General features: G+C 58.5%; 1 protein-coding gene across 12 annotated transcripts in view; it reads right to left on the bottom strand.

Annotated features, from left to right (window-relative positions):
* Positions 1–22,806, bottom strand: part of ABR (ABR activator of RhoGEF and GTPase) — a 235,711-nt gene that overhangs the window by 29,100 nt on the left and 183,805 nt on the right. For 9 of the 12 annotated variants that reach the window (XM_033185198.1, XM_033185197.1, XM_033185204.1 and 6 more), the window contains 3 exons: positions 21,869–21,943; positions 15,669–15,766; positions 15,135–15,266 (listed from right to left, as the gene is read on the bottom strand). In XM_033185198.1, coding sequence (XP_033041089.1) covers positions 15,135–15,266; positions 15,669–15,766; positions 21,869–21,943 — 305 coding nt within the window. Of the gene's footprint in view, positions 1–9,949; positions 10,548–14,041; positions 14,753–15,073; positions 15,267–15,668; positions 15,767–18,506; positions 18,597–19,115; positions 19,286–21,868; positions 21,944–22,806 lie in introns of those variants that run through there. The other 3 variants (XM_033185199.1, XM_033185200.1, XM_033185202.1) reach the window with 3 other exon arrangements.

Below are 22,806 nucleotides of genomic sequence, written 5' to 3'. Positions count from 1 at the left end.
GCCACAGAACCATCTCCACCACCACAGAACCATCTCCACCACCACAGAACCATCTCCTCCAGGCAGGCTCTGCTCACACGGCCACAGAACCATCTCCTCCAGGCAGGCTCTGCTCACACGGCCACAGAACCATCTCCTCCAGGCAGGCTCTGCTCACACGGCCACAGAACCATCTCCTCCACCACAAAACCATCTCCTGCAGGAAGGCTCTGCTCATTCCTCAGGCTTCACTGCTTGGTCCCACTCATGTCATTCTTTTTTTTTTTTTTTTTTTTTTTGGACGGAGTCTTGCTCCGTCACCCAGGCTGGAGTGCAGTGGTGCCATCTTGGCTCCAGCCTCCGCCTCCCCGGCTCAAGCAATTCTCCTGCCTCAGCCTCCCGAGTAGCTGGGACTACAGACACACCCGCCACCACGCCCGGCTAATTTTTGTATTTTTAGTAGAGACGGGGTTTCACCGTGTTGGCCAGGATGGTCTCAATCTCGTGACCTCATGATCCGCCCACCTCAGCCTCCCAAAGTGCTGGGATTCCAGGCGTGGGCCACTGCGCCCGGCCCCCGCCATGTCACACTAGAGGCAGTGACTGAGGGCCTGTCTGCGTGCCCGACCCTGGGGCGAGGGTTAAGACATCACAAAGACGAATCAAAAGCCAGTGCTTGACAAAGCTGCAGCCGAAAGACCAGAGATGATGTGGGAGAGCAGAGATGCGGGAGAGCAGAGATGTGCACCAGCAGGAGGCAGACAAGCATGTGTGCATTTGGCACAGGTCGCTGTGCACCTACCAGGCGCCACGCCCAGATAGACAAAGCCCTCCCAAAATCCCCTATTACGGCCTCAGAACAGGACAGACAAAATGCCACGAATGTCGAGAGACACAATTTCCAGCTGGAGGGAACCGGGGAAGGCTTCCTGGAGGAGAGGGGTTGGTGTGGGGCCCTCGGGGCTGTGGGGAAAGGCCATCCACCCTCACTGGGACCCAGCTTTACTCGACCTCCCTTCAGCAAATGTGCAATGGCTGTTGTGTAACTGGTTGGTAAGGTGCCATTATAACTGCTCGTCACGTTTGCGCTGCGGTGCTCCTGGTGCCGTGACTTAACTTTGGAACCGGCCCCTCACTGGCTCCGTGTGGTCCCCTTCCCTCGGGCTGGGTCCCACGCCACAGGGTGCAGACCGTGAGAATGCGTGCCCCTCCCTGCCGCCGGGTGTGTGGGAGAAGGGGGCAGCGTAAATCCCGTTCCCAAAGCCCGACACTCATCTGTCTTAGGAACCACAGGCTCAATACTTGTCTGGATAAAGCAAGCTCGGATTGGATGCACGATGGCCAGCTGGTCTCCATGGTGATAGAAGTACCTTCGCAGATGGGTAGTCGAGCTGGGAGTCTTCCCCTGAGACGCTCGCCTTTCCCCTCCTCCCTGTGGACTGGGGGCTTCCTCTGGGGACGGCACAGATTTCCCTTCTCTCCCTCAAGCCCGACTCATCGTTTCCTGGAGTCAATGGTCTCGGGTGGAAGAAGATCCACGCAAGACAAATGTCCCCAGCAAAAGCAGAAGTCTGAATTCTAGTCCCTGCAGCCGACCACAGACCCCTCCTCATCTCTGCTGGGCTGGGTTCAGGCTATCCCAACTACCTGGAAAGTGGCCATACTCCTTCCTCCCGCACCCCTTCCATCCAGCCACACCTGCTCCCCCGACCCCTTCCATCCTCCACACCTGCTCCCCCCACCCCTTTCCTCCCCCACACCTGCTCCCCCCACCCCTTTCATCCCCCCACCTACTCCCACACCCCTTCCATCCCCCACACCTTCTCCCCACCCCTTCCATCCCCCACACCTGCTCCCCCACCCCTTCCATCCCCCACACCTGCTCCCCCACCTCTTCCATCCCCCACACCTGCTCCCCCTTCCATCCCCCACAACTGCTCCCCCCACCCCTTCCATCCCCCTCACCTACTCCCCCCCCCTTCCATCCCCCACACCTGCTCCCCAACCTTCCAGCCCCCACACCTGGCAGAGCCCTCCTCAGATGAATACAAGACTCCCCTGGTGGGATAAACAGAGCCTGGGTGGTAAAAGACCCCCACGAAAAGATGTCACTGCTTTTGGAATTAAAAACATTCCTAGTGGACCATCCCATCCTCCCTCAGCCCTTCCCCAGACTCTCTGCCAGGGGAATGAGGGGGGCTGTCCCTGGGGAGATGTGGGTGGGACCTGGCGTTTTGCCTAGGGTGGGGGTCATGCTACCCAGCACAGCTGTGATTGAGGTAAAATCAGGTTAAGGTGATCAGCAGCAGCATCAACCAGGAAAAAAGGTCAACAAGGAAAAACACACATCCGGCACCATGTGGGTGGGAGGGGCAAGGACTGCGGTGTGGCTGCCTTGGTGACAGCTGGGGGTGGGGACGGCTTCCAGGCAAATCCTCCAGCCTGTGAGCACCAGGAGGAAGGTTCTGCCTCAGAACCTAGAAATGCAGATGCCGCTTTTCTGGAGTGACCTTCTTCCCACCAGAACGATGCTCATCTCCCCCAGCCCACACTAGAACCCCGATTCCCCATCCTCTCTGCTAGCGCAAATGACTCCAGAAGAGGGGGTTTCTGAGCAGCCAGCTAGACCAAGGCCACAGGCACCCCAGTGGGGATAGCCTGGGAACCAGCTGTGGTGGGGAGAGCCCCAAGAGGCCACCCAGAGAGTCCAGAGCCCAAGATGAGCCTGGCACCCAGCTGAGGATGGGCACCGAGGGGGACGTGGCTCAGGTCTGCCAAGAACATTCCCTCTCTCAGCCCCAGGGGATCATGGCACTGGGTGGGCATCAAAGGAGCAGAGTTGGGAGGCAAGAAGGTGCTGGAGGAGAGTGGGGCGGGCCCGAGGCTTTGGGGGCTGCAGAGAGCCAGCCAGTGGGTCCTGCCCAAAGATAGGCACAGGCTCCAGGCTGAGAGACAAGCAGGCTGTGCATGGGAGCCCGCAGTGCCCAGCGCCATGCAGAGAGCATGCAGGACGGCACGTTCTGGGGACAGCTGTGGTAGAGTGGGGACGGGAGTGTCCCCCTAACTCGGTGGCTCTGTGGTCACTGCATTCTTCCTGTGTGTTCTGACCGTTTCCTGTACCGACCCTAACCAAAACCTACGGACTGGAAGGCCAAGTGCCTTCCCAGCATGAGACACTGAGACTCACTCTAGGTCTTTCTCCCCACCCATCGGATACCTCTGGGTATTTGCAATGTTCAGAGCCTGCATTCAGCCCAGGGACAGGAGTCACCCAGCAGCCAATGGCAGAGCAGAGCCTAGGAGCTACATTTCCTTCTATCCATCCATCCATCCTTCCATCCAGGTGGGGCTGGGAGAGGGGTCCGGGGTAGGCTCAAGGTTAAAGATAGGCACAGTGTAAGGAAGAAGGCAGTCAGGATGAAAGCGAGTTGCTCCACGGCCCAGACCTAGGCCTGCCCAAGGTAACCTGCTGTCCTCCCAACTCCCCAAAGGCCTGCGTCGGCTCACAGGGCAGTCCCGAGTACGTGCTGCTTCTCACGCAGCTCCAGCCTCCCTCTGCCTGACCTCCAGCCTCCCTCTGGCCACGTCAGGCTGGTGTCACCAGGGTGCTGGCTGGTTCTAGATGCAGAGGAGAGACTGAAACAGCCCAAGAACTTGTCTGCTGCAGGAGAAGTGTCCTGACAACCCGTTCCTGGCAACCCCTAGCGATTCTCACAGCTCATTTAGTCACGGAAAAGGGTGAAAAATGCATTTGAGCTTTTGGGAACATCTTGCTTATCTAGAACAAAACCCACCCGGGACCAAGTGGGCAGGGCGTGGCCCCTCAGTGTGCTGTCCCTGCCGACGAAGGCCCCCTGGGCTGCTTGCCTGCTCCTCCTCCCAGGAAGGACGGGGTGTGGCCGGGTCTCCCAGCACAGCCAGACATGGCGGCCTAAGGCAGGAGGGGCTGAGACCTGAAGGTGGGATGGGGTCGGCTGAGCTTCCCTGTTCTTTCTTCATCCTGTATTCCCGAACACCTCCCTTCCACCCAAGCTCCAAGCTCACGGTGGCCAGAAGCAGGCCCTGGGAGCCAGGGACCTGTGGACTGAACAGCCACATTTTTCTGTCTAGGTTCAGTTTCCACAGCTGTCAAGTCAGGAGTTTGGAACAGACACACAGTCTCCGGTGATGTTTCTTTTCTGCTGAGGATGCACCCTTGCCTTTATTTCCAAATGAAATTTTATGCCAAAGTCTCCCTGCCCACCTGGTCCGATAAAAGCAGAAGCAGCGAGAGCAGGGGCCCTGGCTGAAGAGGGGATGTAGGGCCGACCTGTTCACACCTGCTTTTCCACCACCCCTCGCATGCCTTGGGGCTCACGTCCCTCCTGGGAATTCCCAAGCCCCACAGGCAGAATCTGAGGCACACCCCACCGCCCTGCCCTCCTTTCAGGCATCTACAGCTCAGACCTCAGGTTCTGTGCGTGGGCCGCCAGCAGCCTCCAGCAGCCCCTACAGGCAGTTCTCCCAAGGGCCTCGCTCTTCCTCGAGGTGGGGGATGTGTGGGGGTGAGAGATATCAGGGCCTTTGTAAGGACGCCTCCGGGTCAGACGTTGAACCTGCAGCTCGTGTCTTGTCTCCACTTCTCTCCCTGCTTTGGGAAACTTGGGGCTTTTGCTCTGTGGCCGTGGGTTCGCCTGGGCAGCCTCGCAAGGGAACAGCGCCTGTCTAGTCGGTCAGGCGGGCGTGTCTAGGTCATCTTGCATCTCCAGTCACGCTAGGGTCTTTCCTGAAGGCAGGGCAGCTCAGCCTTGCCTCCAAGGGCGTGAACACACTGTGCCCAGCCCTCCCTGCCCCAGCCCAAGGCTGCAGGCTGCACTGGGGCTTAGACCCTCAGCCAGCACCACCACTGTCCACGGCAAGGCAGGGGCTGGCCATGAGGGGCTGCTGTGAGTCTGCGGTGGCCGCAGGCTTGAGAGAGGCCAGCAGAGCCGACCCTAAAGGTGACCCTCGCTCGGCATTCATCTGCAGCCTCAGCCCTAACTCTAGGAATTCTCTAGCAACCCTTCTGTGGTGTCCTTCTCTCGAAGCTTTCAGAAAACACGGCAAGTGGGACAACCCTGGGGCGGATTCTTTGGATTCCGAGGGGGAAGCAGTAGCCTCCGCCTGCAGGGAGGAGCTGGGGAGCAATCTACGTCTGCGGCTTTTGCCTCGGCGAGTTTACTGAATGCCCACAGGCCCAAGACGACACTCTCTGAAGGGTCACCCGAGGTTGGCCGGCTGAGATCAAACGCAGGTCCTGTGCCTCTGAGTCTGGGAGCCCGGCACCCACCCAGGTCCTGTGCCTCTGAGTCTGGGAGCCCGGCACCCACCCAGGTCCTGTGTCTCCGAGTCTGGGAGCCCGGCACCCACCCAGGTCCTGTGCCTCTCAGTCTGGGAGCCCGGCACCCACCCAGGTCCTGTGCCTCTCAGTCTGGGAGCCCGGCACCCACCCAGGTCCTGTGCCTCTCAGTCTGAGAACCCCGGCACCCACCCCGGTCCTGTGTCTCCGAGTCTGGGAGCCCAGCACCCACCCCGGTCCTGTGCCTCCGAGTCTGGGAGCCCAGCACCCACCCTGGTCCTGTGTCTCCGAGTCTGGGAGCCCAGCACCCACCCCGGTCCTGTGTCTCCGAGTCTGGGAGCCCAGCACCCAACCCGGTCCTGTGTCTCCGAGTCTGGGAGCCTGGCACCCAGAGCTGAGAACACCTTTGTTTTGGTTTGTCGAGAGGCTGGATGTTCTCAGGGCCTGACTGCATTGGCTCCTGAGGTCCTGTCTGGACCGGCTTCTCTGCGTGGTGCCCGCCCCTCAGAGGTGGGTCGGGGGAGCGGGCGCCCAGCCTGCCTGACGAGGTGGTACTTCCCAGGGGTGAAGGGGAGCGGGGGGAGCCGACTGACGCCTCCATCTGTTTCTCGTTGGATGCTTCCTGCCCAGAATCCACTGGGCAGAATCCAGGCTCCCAAAATCAGGAACACCTGGGCGATGGAGGCGGCCAAGCAGGGCTGAGAGAGGTTTGTGCCCCATGTTTGGAAAAGCTTTCGATGGCAGGGCAGGCATTTTCGAGGGACCCCGCCCCTGACTTCCGCCACCCAGGACAGGCTCTGCCGCCCACTCTCCAAGGAGAACCAGGCGTCCAGACCTGCCTTGAAGAGGGACAGCAGGTGGGAGTCTGGGCTGGAGAACAAATGTACGTGAAACAGCTGGGGCGGGCGGGGCCAGAGCAGGACAATGGCTGCAGTCAGGGGCCCCTGGGAGGAAGTGGAGAGTGAGGAGAAAGTAGAACCAGGCCTGGGGCTCAGCCTGCTGGGTCCCCATGTGCCTGGGGAACTGGCATAGGGGTGGGGGTGGCGGCAGAGGGAGGAGCCCCACGCGGGCCAGCTGTGAGGGCAGCAGGGAGGCAGAACTCCTATGCCAGGAGCTGACGCGCAGCCTGACATCCGCTCCTGGCCTTGGTGGGCGCCGATGCGGGACTGATCTTCCAGGGAGAGGCCACTCCAGTGTCCCAGGACAGGGAGCTACGGGGGCTGTGAGGGCCAGGACAGGGGTTGGGGACAGGCGAGGTGGAACCAAAGGGAAAGGCCTGTCTTCCTTCCCACTTGAACCAAGGCCTCCCTCAGGGCCAGGGGCCCAGCTGTGCTCAGTGTGGTCCATGCATGACGCCTGGAAGGATGAACGGGGGAAGGCACTGAGGACCCCCATTGACAGACGTGGATCATCTGCGTGGGAGAGGTCCCAGGACCACCCGTGAAGAATGAGGGGGCCGGAGTGGGAAGGGGCTCTGGGCCAAGATTCCAGGGTCCCCAGGATGCGCAGGACCCCCAGGCAGAGTTGAATGGGGACAAGACACCCCCTGGGGACCAGAGGGAGGGAAGTGGGGCAGGGGAGCCCTTGACTCCTGCCCCAGCGGGCTCCGGCCCCACGTTCGCTACAAGCTTCCTCGTGCTCTGCAGAGTAATTGAAACCAGAAGCTGCTCCCTAGCCGCTGACAAAGGCCCCTTGTTCCCGACCACACCAGGCCAAGCTCAGAGCTGCCGCGCTGGGTCATGGTAGGGAAACCTCAGGCCAGCAGGCGGTGAGGGCCCCAACCTTGACTTCCCCGCCCCTACTCGGAGGTTGGTTCAGCAAAGCCCAGTCTGACCCCATCAGCTTAAGAAATAATGCTGCCTCAGCCAGCCAAAGGCCCCGACCCAGGGGACCACTTGTAGGTGACAGCCTTTAGGAGGGGGCTGCTGGACAAGTGACACCCAGAACCACTGGACAGGGGTGGGGGACAGGGTGCCCGAACCAACCAGGACTGACTCCATGCCAGGCCCTGGGTCCAGGGTTTCATGGACCCTCATACTCAGTCCTCGTTACAGCCCATCTGACAGGTCAGGAAGCTGAGGCTCAGAGAGGCAAAGATACTCACTCTGTTCTCCCAACTGACAACGGAGAAAGCTAGACTCAGCCCCCCAAGATCCGTCTGGCCTCAAAACCCCAGCAACACTGGCTGAATGATCCAAGTTCTCGTTTTCCTTTTTTTGAGACAGAGCCTCGCTCTGTAGCCCAGGCTGCAGTGTAATGGCACGATCTCGGCTCACCGCAACCCCCACCTCCTGGGTCCTGGTTCAAACAATTCTCCTGCCTCAGCCTCCCAAGTAGCTGGGATTACAGGAGCCCGCCATCATGCCGGGCTAATTTTTTTTAATTTTTAGTAGAGACAGGGTTTCACCTGTTAGCCAGGCTGGTCTCGATCTCCTGACCTCATGATCCGCCCACCTCGGCCTCCCAAAGTGCTGGGATTACAGGTGTGAGCCACTGTGCCTGGCCTAAGTTCTCTTGTTTTCTTTACCAGATGGTGAAGTCCTGGTCATTCTTTGTACCCACAGCCCAGGGCCTGCCATTCAGAAGATGTATCATAAACAGAAACAAGTGAGTAAATTCGTGAAAAGTGTGGACATGCATGTCACAGCACTGACTGGCTCTTCCAGATACGTGAGATCCTTTAAGCTAGTGCTGAAGGTGGAGTAGGAATAGTTATCCCCACTGAATCAATAAAGAAACTTGGCTGGGCGCGGTGGCTCACACCTGTAATCCCAGCACTTTGGGAGGTTAAGGCGGGCGGATCATGAGGTCAGGAGATCAAGACCATCCTGGCCAACACGGTGAAACCCTGTCTCTACTAAAAATACAAAAATCAGCCAGGTGTGGTGGCGGGCACCTGTAATCTCAGCTATTCGGGAAGCTGAGGCAGGAGAATTGCTTGAACTCGGGAGGCGAAGGTTGCAGTGAGCCAAGATCACGCCACTGCACTCCAGCCTGGGCTACAAAGCGAGACTCCATCTCAAAAAAAAAAAAAAAAAAAAAGAATAGAAAAAAAGAGGGTGTAGACTCCATCGGATTTGCCTATCTGGGCTTTGTGAGCCATTCCAGTCCCGAGGCAGGGGACTGGCCTTCATGACCTCCTCAGAGGGTCAGTTCTAACATCTCTGATCTCTCTCAAGCTTCCAGGTGGCAGGCCAAGAATGTCAAAGAAACTACCTCTTCCTGCCACTCCTCCCGTCAGACACAGGCTCCAAGCTTTGGCAGGGAAAGGGAGGAAGGGGAGGGACCCCATTAGGCCCAAACTCTGCCATCAGGGGTGAGGGTGAGTCTAGCCCCCAAACTCTGCTGTCGGGGGTGACGGTGAGCCAGGGCCCCAGCATGGAGACATTGGAGCTTCCTTCTTGGCCTAGAACCTGCCCCTCCCACCACAGGGTCTTCAGCGCTGCTGTGCCCAGGGAGGGCGGCCCTGGCAGGCACGTAGGGAGGTGCAGCTGCCTCCCAGGCACAGGGAGCAGAGGTGGAGTGTGGGGTGAGGGCTGTCCGCAGCCTGCGGTGAGCGAGCGAGGGAAGGACGAAGCAGGGCGGGGGAGCAGGCAGGGGGTGCAGAGGGCCCCTCGGGTTTAAGTAGCTCCTTGGTCTCAGACCCTTCTCCAGTCTGGGGACTGTGGCAGAAACTTAGCTGTGGGGCCCCAAGGGAAAGCTCTTTCCTCAGAGCCAACCAGCCAAGAAGGGCCGGACTCTGGGAATATGCTCATCAGCTTGCGGGTAGGTCGCTCCAACGGCAAGGCTGGAAAGAGAGCAGGATAAACAGACTGGAGTCCCCTGGGACCAGGAACCAGGGCAGACTACATGGGGGGCAGGGGCAAGAGCCGGGCGGTGGGGGGCTTCCAGCTAAGCGGACTGGGATGGTGTCCCTGAGTCTGGGGCCCTTGTTCACCCACTAACAAGCTCTGTGACTGCGGCTGTCTCGCTCACCCTTGCTGCTGTCCATTTCCTTCTCTCCGAAAAGCAGGATTGGATTCAATGCCCTCTAAGATTTCCTCCAGGCCAGGCACAGTGGTTCACGCCTGTAGTCTCAGCACTTTGGGAGGCCGAGGCGGGCAGATCGCCTTAGCTCAGGAGATCGAGACCAGCCTGGTCAACATGGTGAAACCCCGTCTCTACTAATAATATAAAAATTAGCCAGGTGTGGTAGTGGGCACCTGTAATCCCAGCTACTTGGGACGCTGGAGCGGGAGAATCGCTTGAACCTGGGAGGCAGAGGTTGCAGTGAGCCGAGATCGTGCCATTGCACTGCAGCCTGGGCAAGAGAGAGAGACCCCATCTCAAAGAAAAAAGAAAAGACTTCTTCCGGCCAAAACCCCCATGAATCCTTTCCTTTTATTCATTCCTTCTACTCGAGTTGCTCACAGCTCCCCCGCCACCCCTGCTGAGGCTTCTGAATTTCCTGGGACCCTCCCTTCACATTCCTTCCTCCCTGGAATGCCCACCCTACTCCTTTCTGCACATGCAGAGCCTGCCCACCTTGCTAGAATAACACAGAGCCTTAGCATAGCAACTGCGCTGGCCGTTTTATACAATGATTTCTATGAACAATATAAAGTACTTTTAACAAAGTATCCAAAAAGGTGCTTAGGAAGACTCCATACAGCCCTAGAAAAAAAGGTTTATAATAATCTATGAAAATATACAAACAGACAAACCAGGCCCTGATTAAATCTCTATAAAAATGTGTATACCTCAAGAAAGGAAAAGGCACAGAAGAAATTGGCTGCTTCGGAGAAGTGGGAGTAGGGATGGTTGCTGATTATGTTTCAAGTCTCTCTGCTTCTACTGCAATTTTCTTTCTCATACAAACATTGCTTCCGGAATTAAAAAACCCAGGGCTTCCAAATCACTCCCGTTCCACCTCCTCCTTGAAGCCTCCCTAATTCCAGCCCAGGGTGACCCTTCTGCCTTCGAATTCCTGCGGGACAATCTTCCATCTGCTTACGGCAGGAGGCAGTGGGGCATCTAGAAACAGGCTCTGCAGCCAGCTGCCCACCCTGGCTCACCCCTGGGCATATGGCCTTGGCCGGGCTCCTCAGCCCCAGCTTCCTCGTCTTTCTAGCTGTGATGACATTCCTCTCCCACAGGGTCCTGGGAAGATCCCCTGAGACAGCAGATGGAAGCATTCAGCACAGTGCTGGGCTCGTCCTGGGCTCGCTGATGTGTGCACGGCTATTGTGACTGGCATCTCGCGTTCTTCTAACTGGAGAACATGGATCAACAGACTTATCTTTCCAATCTCACAGTGGGTCCCTTGAGGCCAGGACCCTGCACCTGCGGAGCTGGGACCTCACAGATCACACTAAGTGCCTCTCCTCCTCTTTTCTTTTCTTTCTCAGACAGAATCTCACTCTGTCTCACCCAGGCTGGAGGGCAATGGAGCAATCTCGGCTCACTGCAACCTCCACCTCCCAGGTTCAAGTGATTCTCCTGCCTCGGCCTCCCAAGTAGCTGGGACTACAGGTGCCCGCCACCACGCCTGGCTAATTTTTGTATTTTTAGTAGAGAGGGGGGTTTCACCATGTTGGCCAGGGTGGTTTCGAACTCCTGACCTCAGGTGATCCCCCAGCCCTGGCCTCCTGAAGTGCTGGGATCACAGGCACGCACCACCACACCCGGCTAATTTTTGTATTTCTAGTAGAAACAGGGTTTCGCCATGTTGGCCAGGTGGATCTCAAACTTCTGACCTCGTAATTCGCCCACCTTGGCCTCCCAAAGTGCTGGGATTCTAGGCGTGAGCCACACACCCAGCTAATTTTTGTATTTTTAGTAGAAACAGGGTTTCACTATGTTGACGGGGGCGGGGGGGTCGTCAAACACCCAACCTTGTCATCCGCCCACCTCGGCCTCCCAAAGTGCTGGGATTATGGACACGTGCCACCACGCCCAGCTAATTTTTGTATTTTTAATAGGAACAGGGTTTCGCCATGTTGGCCAGGCTGGTCTCAAACTCCCAACCTCGTGATCTGCCCGCCTCGGCCTCCTGCTCTTTCCCACGTGTGCTCCTCTCCTTCCTCCCAGGGGCACCAGGCACACGTGTCCCCTGCCCCGGGGACTCCAAGACAAAGGAGACTTGCCTTATGACATAAAGCAGCATCTCGGCTGCCTCTCCAGGCCACCAGCCACGCCACGGCTCTCTGCCGGGCTGGGGGACTTGTCGACAAAGGCCTGAGACGTGGGGCCACTGCACAGAGGAGGGAGCATGGCCTTCCCCACATACCGTACGCAGAGGTGGCTTGACCAAGGTACTTAACCTCAGCACCCCAGTGTCCTCATCTGTAAAATGGGGCGCAGGGACTGTCCTTCTCCCTGGAGGACTACGACAAGGATCACATGAGGAAACGACGTTCGGGAAGCGGCCTCCAGGAGCACGAGTGCTGGACACACACCGGTGACGCATGCTGCCATCTGTCTGTCACAAAATGCTCCCCCCACCCCAGCCCGCCGCTCAGACTCCTGCCCCACTGCCCCATCAGGCGACCCAGAGTGGGGGCCTCATCACAGCAGCAAACGCCTGTGCTTAGGCCGTAGGGCCCTTGCTTTCTCTGGATGGGCTGGTGGGAGGGGGCCTAGAGAGAAATGGGGGCCCCAGAGACAGCCCTCCTCCTCCTGCCTTTCCTTGAGGCCCTCTGAACATCCCCAAGGGCTGGACCCTATCTCAAAGCCACCTCCAACTATGTCCTCAGCGCCTGCTTGGGGGCAGCAAAACGGCATTCCAGAGGCCAGTGCCAGTTCCCTTCCTTAGATGCGTGGCTGGAGGGGAAGCAGGGACAAGCTGTGAGGACAGACTGTTCCATGACTCCGTGGGGCCCAGGTTCGTGGGAACAGCTCTGTTTCAACTCTTCACCCAGCCTGGCCATCCGCGGTGGCTCCGAGGGCAGTCACAGGCGACACTTTCTGAGCCACGCCCCTGAGGGATGCCTCCCCCACCGAAGGAAGCTGGTGAGATGGTTCTGCGGCAGAGGGCCAGGGTCGGGCCTTGGCACACTGAGTGCTGGGGGACTTCAAAGGCCTCCAGGGGACTCTGGCTCTGAACTGCCCGCTCACAGACCCAGGTCAGCTGGCAGCAGGAAGGCTTGTGTTTCTTTTAATATCAACTCCCAGGCATTTAACATTCCTCGAAGCTTAAACACAGAAACATTTCCCTTACCAGACTCTGCCTTCTGCTTTGCCAAACATAACCTGGCTTCCTCCCTCCCCCACAGCCTCCATCTGCTCCTGTCTCCAAGAGGCTTGCGGGGACTGACGGTGAGTTTCCCCCGGGACTTGTGCAGTTGAGTGAGAAGGAGGGAGGCGATGGGGCTGAAGTCCAGGTGGGGGAATGTGTCCTCGGGCCCTGGAGGCTGAGTTCTCGAGGGGCTGGGGCCCACCGTGCCCACAGAGCTGGCTGCCTGGCACACCCCCGTACTCTTCTATTCCACAGCCACCAGTGGCAAGGGAGTGTGGCGTGGCGGCCACTCTTGTCTCTTGCCTGGGCGTCTCCCAGGGCTGGACGAGCCAGCCCAGAACCCTTCCGTGCCTGTCCCAGGGACCGGGAGATGGGGCTCTCACCCCTTATCCCTGCAGAGAGCAGGTCCCAGGGACTGAATCTCTAGACCCCATTTCCTAAATCACAAAGGACTGGCTGGTAGTTGCCTGGCAGCCCTGTCTCCCTAGTGACGAGTACTGAGAAGCCGGGTGCCGGCCCCACGGCATCAGAAAGAGACGTGTTTAGGAACACGGGGCGTATGCGGCAAAGGCCAGGCCCCTCCATGTGGGGCCCCTGGTTCAAACACTGGAGCCTGAGACGGAACGGGGAGTGGGAGACCCACACGGCTCCCCGGGGACAATGCTACCAAGGACCTGCAGGTAAGAGCCAGACACCCAACTCGGTGGCCCTGACAACGCATCAGAGAACAAATGCTTCCTGCTAAAAAGCATCGTTCAGCCCCCTGTTGTAGATGGAGCCATCACGGCCTGCGCCTGGATCACGTCTGGGGCTACTGTTAAGAGGCCCAGCACGCCCAACGCCTGAGGCTCAACCCCAGTACGTGTTAGTTACCGTCTCCCTTCATTTCATGGTCACTGGATCTACCCCCAAACCAGACCACTTGCGGCACAGCGCGAGGCCACCCGAGGGGCCAGACGGGAGTGTGAAGCCACCACGCCATGCCTTTCCCGCTCCCAAGCCTAGTTCTCTCTTTTTTTTTTTTGAGATGGAGTCTTGCTCATCACCCAGGCTGGAGTGCAGTGGCGCGATCTCGGCTCACTGCAAGCTCCGCCTCCCAGGTTCACGCCATTCTCCTGTCTCAGCCTCCCGAGTAGCTGGGACTACAGGCGCCTGCCGACGCGCCCGGCTAATTTTTTGTATTTTTAGCAGAGACGGGGTTTCACCATCTTAGCCAGGATGGTCTCAATCTCCTGACCTTGTGATCCACCCGCTTCGGCCTCCCAAAGTGCTGGGATTACAGGCGTGAGCCACCGCGCCCGGCCCAAGCCTAGTTCTCTTAATAGCCTGGTGAATAGCAGCCATCTTCAAAACTGGCAGAATGTTTCAGAGACACAGGCAGCACACACAAAAGCCCTTTTCCTACCTACGTTTGTAGGGAGCCAAAAGCACAGTTGAGGTATAAATGCTCTTTTTTTTGGAGACAGGGTCTCACTCTATCACCTAGGCGCGATCTCGGCTCACTGCGACCTCCACCTCCCAGGTTCAAGCGATTCTCCTGCCTCAGCCTCCTGAGTAGCTGTGACTACAGGTGCCCGCCACCACACCCGGCTAATTTTTGTGTTTTTAGTAGAGACGGCGTTTCACCATGTTGGTCAGGCTGGTCTTGAACTCCCGACCTCGTGATCCACCTGCCTTGGCCTCCCAAAGTGCTGGGATTATAGGCATGAGCCACTGCGCCCAGCGGCATAAATGCCCTTAACCTGAGGTGCAGCCTCTACTAACACCCAAGTCCCCACCGGAAGCCTCAGGCTCCCAACACAGCTGAGTAAGGTCCAGCCACCCCAGCAACAAGTCAGAGACCACCCCCGGCTCCTGAGCCAAGCACATGGCCCCTAAGTCCTTCAGGCAGAACAGCAAACGCCTGGTCTGTGTGCCTCCCTCCGGCCCCCGTCAGGGGCAGACACGGCTCCTCACACGCAGCATTCCTCCCCCTTCACCGACGCAGCCTCAGAATCCTTCTCACTACAGCGTTCCGCAAAAAAGCCACCTGGAGACTAAAGCTGGGTGTGAAAACAAAGCTGCTTGCTTCCATCTCGCAGAAGCGTGGATGGCCCACCTGAGGCTCCAGGCACCCACTTGGGCTTCTGAGGCCACAACAAGCGGCCACCTCTAGCAGGGGAGAACCACCTCCTGGGGAACTTTCCTCCAACCAGCCTGGAACCAAAATCACCAAAGAGCAGGCTCCTTGACCAGGACTCCTTTTCATTTTTTTTTTTTTTTTTTTTTGAGACGGAGTCTTGCTCTGTCGCCCAGGCTGGAGTGCAGTGGCCGGATCTCAGCTCACTGCAAGCTCCGCCTCCCGGGTTCACGCTATTCTCCTGCCTCAGCCTCCGGAGTAGCTGGGACTACAGGCGCCCGCCACCTCGCCCGGCTAGTTTTTTTTTTGTATTTTTTTAGTAGAGACGGGGTTCACCGTGTAGCCAGGAGGGTCTCGATCTCCTGACCTCGTGATCCGCCCGTCTCGGCCTCCCAAAGTGCTGGGATTACAGGCTTGAGCCACCGCGCCCGGCCCAGGACTCCTTTTCAACCGGGACCACCTCCCGGAGGCTCCCCAGCCTTGCCTTGGCGCCCTGGCCTCACCTGGATCTGCCCTTTGCCCATGATCTTGTCCACGATCTCGTTGTTGTCCTTGTTGACCTTGGTCTTGTCATAGCACTTCTCATAGCACAGGATCCTCAGAGACTGGGAACCCTCCAGCTCGATCTCAAACTCCTGGGGAAAGATGGGACAAAGGACCCTGAACCTCCGAAGCTGCGAGGCCTGGCTTTCCGGCAGGTGCGGGCCCCTCAGCTCTGCAAGGAGGACTGAGTGAGCATGGCCCACAAGGAACACGTCAGATTTTCTGGAGCTCCCAGAGGCCTCCCATCACCGATGGAGTCTGGGGCCTGAGCTGACAGCGCAGGGTCTGACACCCAGACACACACCATGATCAGAAACCAGAGGAGCAGGGGGCAGAAAGGGGGGTGCAGGCAGAGCTGTTCCAACTAACAGGCCTGGCCGTCCCCAGCAGAGAGGCCATGGGCACAGGGCAGTGGGGGCACACTCGGGGCGGTGGGGGCACACTCAGTGGCAAACTCGAGGGTCCCTGCAGAGACACCAGCCCCTGCCACTCACCTCATCCCACTTGGGCTCCGCTGTGTCCCGGAACACCCTGGTTTTGGCTTTGCTGACAAAATAGCCGAAGGAATCCACCTCCAGGGTACAGTACAGGTCTGTGGGGGAAGGACAGACGGAGATACTGTATGAGTGGGGCCAGGGTGGGGCCGGTGGGGCAGCGCTCAGGATGGAGGGGGACATCGCATCTGTCCTTTCCAACATCCTTGAGGACGGCACCTTGGCTCTCGCCTCCCTGAAGCCGTGGACCATCTGGCTCCTCCTGTTCCCCTGCCCCTTTCTTAGGGGCTCTGCCCTCCCCACCTCAGCCCACTCCACACTCTGCCCTCCCCATCTTGGCCCAGCCCACGCTCTGCCCTCCCCACCTCGGCCCAACCCACACTCTGGCCTCCTCCTCCCTCTAAAGGGCCCTCAACTGTGCTGTGTCTGCATCTTCCTCACCATGGAGACGTTACCACAAACTCTTCACTAAGCACCCTGGTGCCACCTCTCCCCATAACACTGGTGCCCAGGTCTCAACAGCGGCATTTTTGCAGTGGGAGGTGCTGGAGGCGTTTAGCACCTTGCCTCCAGGTCCTGAATGCTCGGAGCAGCCCCCTCCCCAAGCCCAGAGTGCTATGGCTTCCTCTGCTGCACTTAACATAAACCAAAGGGATCTGCTCTACCTGTGCGTCCCTAGTCTCTCTCCCTCCACAACACAAACACCACACTGGAGAAGCCTGAGTTTTCTTGCCCGCCGGTGCACCTGCAGTACCAAGAACGGGCCTGGGAACCCAGCCGGCACACAGCAAATGAGGTTCCTACCACCACCAAGTGCTCCAGGTAACAAGGCAGTGGAAGGCTGGGGCGGGAGGGCAGGGCTAGGGGCGTTCCCCGGCATTTCCATCTTGAACCCTGGCCTTCAGGCTGAAAATCTATCCTGGGACACAACTGCTGAGGCCACAGCACCAGCCCAGACCCCAGGCCCTCTGCAAACCCACAGCCCCACTGGGCTCAGACCCTGGCAGTCCTCCCACCTTCAGGGAGATGCCGAGGTTGTTCCCAGGGTACCGGAGGCCGTGCATGGGGTGCCTTTGGGGCACCACGGCCAACTCTCTGCAGCGTGAATCAAGGCAGAGGTCAGAGTGCGGGCAGACGGTGCAGGTAGCTTACTCCGCTTGGCTCCCGGAGCTGCCCAGCTGGGCCATTCTCCATCAGAACAGGTTCCCTGGCTGGGCATGGTAGCTCACGCCTATAAATCTCAGCATTTTGGGAGACCGAGGTAGGCACATCACCAGAGGACAGGAGTTTCAGACCAGCCTGGCAACAGTGAAACCCCGTCTCTACTAAAAATACAAAAATTAGCCAGGCGTGGTGGCGTGTGCCTGTAATCCCAGCTACTCGGGAGGCTGAGGCAGGAGAATCTCTTGAACCTGCGAGGTAGAGGTTGCAGTGAGCCAAAACCGTGCCACTGCAGCCTGGAAGACACAACAAGACTGTCTCAAAAACAAGAATGGCTTTCCCGCAGAAAGGAGAGTACAGCTGCCCCAGGAAGCCTCCAGCTGGAGCAACAGAAAGGAGACCCAAGTGGGCATCGGAACACACGGAACGTGGTGTGGCGGATTCGCAGGCGAACAACACAGAGGCGCTGAGCACCCCGGCCTGGGCCAGACCAGGGAGTGGGTCTGTGTGTCTGAGACGATCCGTGAAGTGCTGTCATCATGGACTGATGTCAGTATAAGCAAACCCTCCTTGAGGGGCTGGGGGACGGCTCACAGGGTGAGAGCGAGGGCTTGGAAGGGGCTGGCGGATGGCTCACAGGGTCAGAGCGAAGGTTTAAAAGGGGCTGGGAACAGCTCACAGGGTCAGAGCGAAGGTTTGAAAGGGGCTGGGGACGGCTCACAGGGTCAGAGCGAGGGATCCGGAAGGGGCTGGGGACGGCTCACAGGGTCAGAGCGAAGGTTTGGAAGGGGCTGGGGACGGCTCACAGGGTCAGAGCGAAGGTTTGGAAGGGGCTGGGGACGGCTCACAGGGTCAGAGCAAGGGTTTAGAAGGGGATAGGGACGGCTCACAGGGTCAGAGCGAGGGTTTAAAAGGGGATGGGGACGGCTCACAGGGTCAGAGCGAAGGTTCCGGAAGGGGATGGGCACGGCTCACAGGGTCAGAGCGAGGGTTTAGAAGGGGATAGGGGGCTGGGCACGGTGGCTCAAGCCTGTAATCCCAGCACTTTGGGAGGCCGAGACAGGCGGATCACGAGGTCAGGAGATCGAGACCATCCTGGCTAACACGGCGAAACCCCGTCTCTACTAAAAAATACAAAAAACTAGCTAGGTGAGTTGGCGGGTACCTGTAGTCCCAGCTACTCGGGAGACTGAGGCAGGAGAATGGCGTAAACCCGGGAGGCGGAGCTTGCAGTGAGCTGAGATCCGGCCACTGCACTCCAGCCTGGGCGACAGAGCGAGACTCCATCTCAAAAAAAAAAAAAAAAAAAAGAAGGGGATAGGGACGGCTCACAGGGTCAGAGCGAGGGTTCCAGAGTCAGACCATCTGGGCCCACACCCCGGGCTCTGCACAAACCACCTCACTTCGCTCCCCAGGTTCCCTGTCTGCAGAGCAGGAACAGTCACGGTGCCTGTACCCTGGGCCTGCCTGTCCTGGGGTCCTGAGTTTACCACGGCTAAAGACACAGGGCCTCGCCTCTCAGTGACAACAGACGTGTGAGTGGGTCAGGGGTGGCGGGGGAGAAGGGAGTGAGGATAATCTGGGGGTAAGCAGAGATTTGGGATCAGCTCAGCCCAGCTCTGACACCCGCCCCTGACACCCACCCAGGCTGGGAGGAAGAACCTGCTCCACACCATGGGCCTGGCTCCCTGAGGTGAGGACCTCCCAGCCAGCGGGAAGCAGGAGAGGGAGGAGGGGTGGCATCTGGGGGCCGCGGAGTGGAGGCGCCTGGTCCACACACGGGTGGGACGGTCCTACGGAGCTCGCATCTGGGGGCCGCGGAGTGGAACTGCCTGGTCCACACACGGGTGGGACGGTCCTACGGAGCTCACATCTGGGGGCCGCGGAGTGCAACTGCCTGGTCCACACACGGGTGGGACGGTCCTACGGAGCTCGCATCTGGGGGCCGCGGAGTGGAGGCGCCTGGTCCACACACGGGTGGGACGGTCCTACGGAGCTCACATCTGGGGGCCGCGGAGTGGAACTGCCTGGTCCACACACGGGTGGGACGGTCCTACGGAGCTCGCATCTGGGGGCCGCGGAGTGGAGGCGCCTGGTCCACACACGGGTGGGACGGTCCTACGGAGCTCGCATCTGGGGGCCGCGGAGTGGAACTGCCTGGTCCACACACGGGTGGACGGTCCTACGGAGCTCGCATCTGGGGGCCGCGGAGTGGAGGCGCCTGGTCCACACACAGGTGGGACGGTCCTACGGAGCTCGCATCTGGGGGCCGCGGAGTGGAACTGCCTAGTCCACACACGGGTGGGACGGTCCTACGGAGCTCACTAGCCAGAAGCTTCCGAGCAGCAGCCCCCAGAAGGGGGGTCTGTGGGTTTGGAGAGGGTTCAGGAAGCCTCCACATGAACAAGCAGCCCGAGTGACAGTGTGGTGGTCCTGGCCAGACTTCGAGAAGTGCCCTAAAGGGAAGAGGTCGGGCTCTGGTGCCAGAAGACGTGGATGCTGCTGCACCACCTGCTACTGCCTGACCCCAGGAAGGAACGTGGAGCCCCTTGGAGCCTCAGCGTCCTTGTGTGTAAAATGGGGACGGTTTCCGTGACCTCGGCGGGACACCAGAGGCTCAGAGCGGGGCGGAGACTGAGAGGCTTTGAACACGCCACGGGCTTTGACCGTGTATGTCCACACGCCGGCCATGTTCTCATCTTCTCCAGGTGCACAGTAGGTGCTGTGTAAATTAACGACTTCATTCCGCATTTCTGAGCTCCTGTTCATGCCGGGGTAAAGGAGACCCGGTTCCCGCCCTCAGAGAACTCACAGTGCGAGGCGAATGTAAGTGACAAAACAGCATGACAGGTGCGACAGGTGCTAGAACCGGCTTGCCCTGAGCGGGATGGGGTCACGAAGAAGGGAGCCCAGTTCGCCCCAGGAACTCAGGGAGGCTTCCTGGGAAAGGCTGTTCTAAGGGCCCACAGTGTCACCTCTGTGTGGGGCACTGCAGGGAGGGGGTGAGGGCAGACCCCACCTGCCAGTGAGGAGCAGGGAGTGGGAAGGGAGTCAGGAGCCTGGGGTTTCTGATCCTCTGTGATGTTCAGTCTTTTCTCCTCTCTGTAACTCAGTTACCTCCTCTGGCAAATAGGTAGAAACTATCAGCTGTCTAACCGACTCACAAATTCCCGTGCGGGTAACAAGTAGAGAAACAGTGCAACCAAGTCGGGCACCGGGGCTCACACCTGCCATCCCAACACTGCGGGAGGCCGAGGCGGGCGGATCATGAGGTCAGGAGATCGAGACCATCCTGGCTAACACGGCGAAACCCCGTCTCTACTAAAAATACAAAAATTAGCTGGGCATGGTAGCAGGCACCTGTAATCCCAGCTACTCAGGAGGCTGAGGCAGAAGAATCGCTTGAACCCGGGAGGCAGAGGTTGCAGTGAGCCGAGATCGCACCATTGCACTCCAGCCTGGGGGTCAGAGTGAGACTCCGTCTCAAAAATATAAAATTAAATTAAATTGGCCGGGCGCGGTGGCTCAAGCCTGTAATCCCAGCACTTTGGGAGACCGAGACGGGCGGATCACGAGGTCAGGAGATCGAGACCATCCTGGCTAACACGGTGAAACCCCGTCTCTACTAAAAATACAAAAAACTAGCCAGGCAAGGTGGCGGGCCCCTGTAGTCCCAGCTACTCCAGAGGCTGAGGCAGGAGAATGGCGTAAACCCGGGAGGCGGAGCTTGCAGTGAGCTGAGATCCGGCCACTGCACTCCAGCCCGGGCGACAGAGCAAGACTCCGTCTCAAAAAAAAAAAAAAAAAAAAATTAAATTAAATTTAAAAAGTGCAACCAGACTGGGCACAGCAGCTCACGTCTGTAATCTCAGCACTTTGGGAGGCTGAGGTGGGAGGATGGCTTGAGCCTAGGAGTTCAAGACCAGCCTGGGCAACACAATAAGAACCTGTCTCTACAAAAAAATTTTTTTTAAATTAAAAAAGGGCAATTGTACTTTGTGAAACACTAAAAACAGATTTAGTACGACGAATCTACAAATAGAGGAGACAATAGGGAACGTTGCACATACACCATCATATCCGAGCCTTCTCTCGTGTCAAAATTCACAAGCGTGATTGGCTTTTAGTGGAGGCCCAGAGAGGTTAAGAAACTTGCCCAAGGTCACACAGCTTGTCACGGGCAGATATGAAGTTGGAGTCCACGTGTTTGTTGCCCTCGGTTTCTTTTTTTTTTTTTTGAGACGGAGTCTCGCTCTGTCGCCCAGGCTGGAGTGCAGTGGCTGGATCTCAGCTCACTGCAAGCTCTGCCTCCCAGGTTCACGCCATTCTCCTGCCTCAGCCTCCCGAGTAGCTGGGACTACAGGCGCCCGCCACCTCGCCTGGCTAGTTTTTTGTATTTTTTAGTAGAGACGGGGTTTCACCGTGTTAGCCAGGATGGTCTCGATCTCCTGACCTCGTGATCCGCCCGTCTCGGCCTCCCAAAGTGCTGGGATTACAGGCTTGAGCCACTGCGCCCGGCCGGTTTCTTTTTTTTTTTTTTTGAGAAGGATTCTCGCTCTGTCGCCAGGCTGGACTGCAGTGGTGCGATCTCAGCTCACAGGAACCTCCGCCTCCTGGGTTCAAGGGATTCTCCGGCCTCAGCCTCCCAAGTAGCTGGGACGACAGCTGCCCACCACCACGCCCAGCTCATTTTTGTATTTTTAGTAGAGACAGAATTTCACCATGTTGGCCTGGATGGCCTCGAACTCCTGACCTCAGGTGATCCGTCCACCTGGGCCTCCCAAAGTGCTGGGATTACAGGCATGAGCCACCGCGCCCAGCCCCTAGGTTTCGGACAGCTTCAGGGAAGGCTTGAGAAAGAGGACTTTGGAGGCAAAGGGCAGGGGTGATCTCCCTGCCAAGAGGAGGTGGTTTCTGGCCTTCAGGGGAATACCCCACGTCTAAAGGCATGCTGGCAGGCCCCACCCTGGGCAGAGCAGAGCAGAGCAGTGCAGGATCCACAATGGCCCACCCAACCTCGTCCTGGCCAGGGCACTTACTGGCTGATTGCTTAAATCCCTTGGCAGAGTGGACGATGACATGAAGGAAGCCATAGAGTCCTGGAGACTCGTCGTCTGCAAGAGAAAAGCGCCCCCAGGGCAGAGGGTGGTCAGCGGCTCCCCTCGGCCTCCACCCCAGGCCGGCGGGAGGCAGATGGGGGATGAGACTCAGCTGAGTCTTGGTCCAACATCACCACCTGGTGGCCAGATGAAAAAGTTTCCTAAGGCCACTGCTTCCTCGGACGTGAGCTGCCCGGAGTAGGGCTGAAGGGTCCTTCTCTCCTCCACTCAGCCTGGGGGGGTCCAGCACATCCACCATCCCAGCCCAGGGACTTAGTACCATTCCCCATGGGTATGGTCCCTCCGTCCGAATCCTGCCTATCCTGGCAGTGAAAACTGGCCGATATATCATTCTGCTAATGGCAGAGAGAAGGCCCAGTTCTGCCCCCACTTGGGACACAGCGGTCCCTAGATGCCCCTCCTACGACGAGGAAAGCTTGCCTTCAGAACCCCGTTCACAAAGTGGACCCTTTCCCAGCACACAGGCAGCGAGAATCCACCCACTCCGGTCAGTTCCCAGCCCTAATCACAGCTCCCCACTGCTCAAAACGCCCCCAGACTCCTGGGCTTACGGGACGAACTCCAAACTCCCTGGCTTGGCATTTGAGGCCTTTCAAGAGCTGGTCCCTGGAAACTTCCAGCCTCATTTCCTATACACCGTTTTATCCACCGGCTCCACTCTCCCATGAATATATTAACAGCACAATCTCAGTGCACCAGGGTGCCAGTTCTCCCAAGCCAGACAGAGCGGCCCGAGGAAAAGCCAAGACAGTCGCCCCTACCCAGGCTCTCTGTATCCCTGGCCAGTGAACAGTCTCAGCACAGCCGAGCAGGGATCAGCCATTTACAGCTACGTGTCTGTCTGGGTCCTTACGGGA

This window comes from Trachypithecus francoisi, unplaced genomic scaffold, assembly GCF_009764315.1.
Source record: "Trachypithecus francoisi isolate TF-2019V2 unplaced genomic scaffold, Tfra_2.0 Lachesis_group20, whole genome shotgun sequence".
Classification (NCBI taxonomy): Eukaryota; Metazoa; Chordata; class Mammalia; order Primates; family Cercopithecidae; genus Trachypithecus; species Trachypithecus francoisi.
Note: the sequence above shows the minus strand (reverse complement) of the source record. Positions and strands in the feature narration are given on the sequence as shown.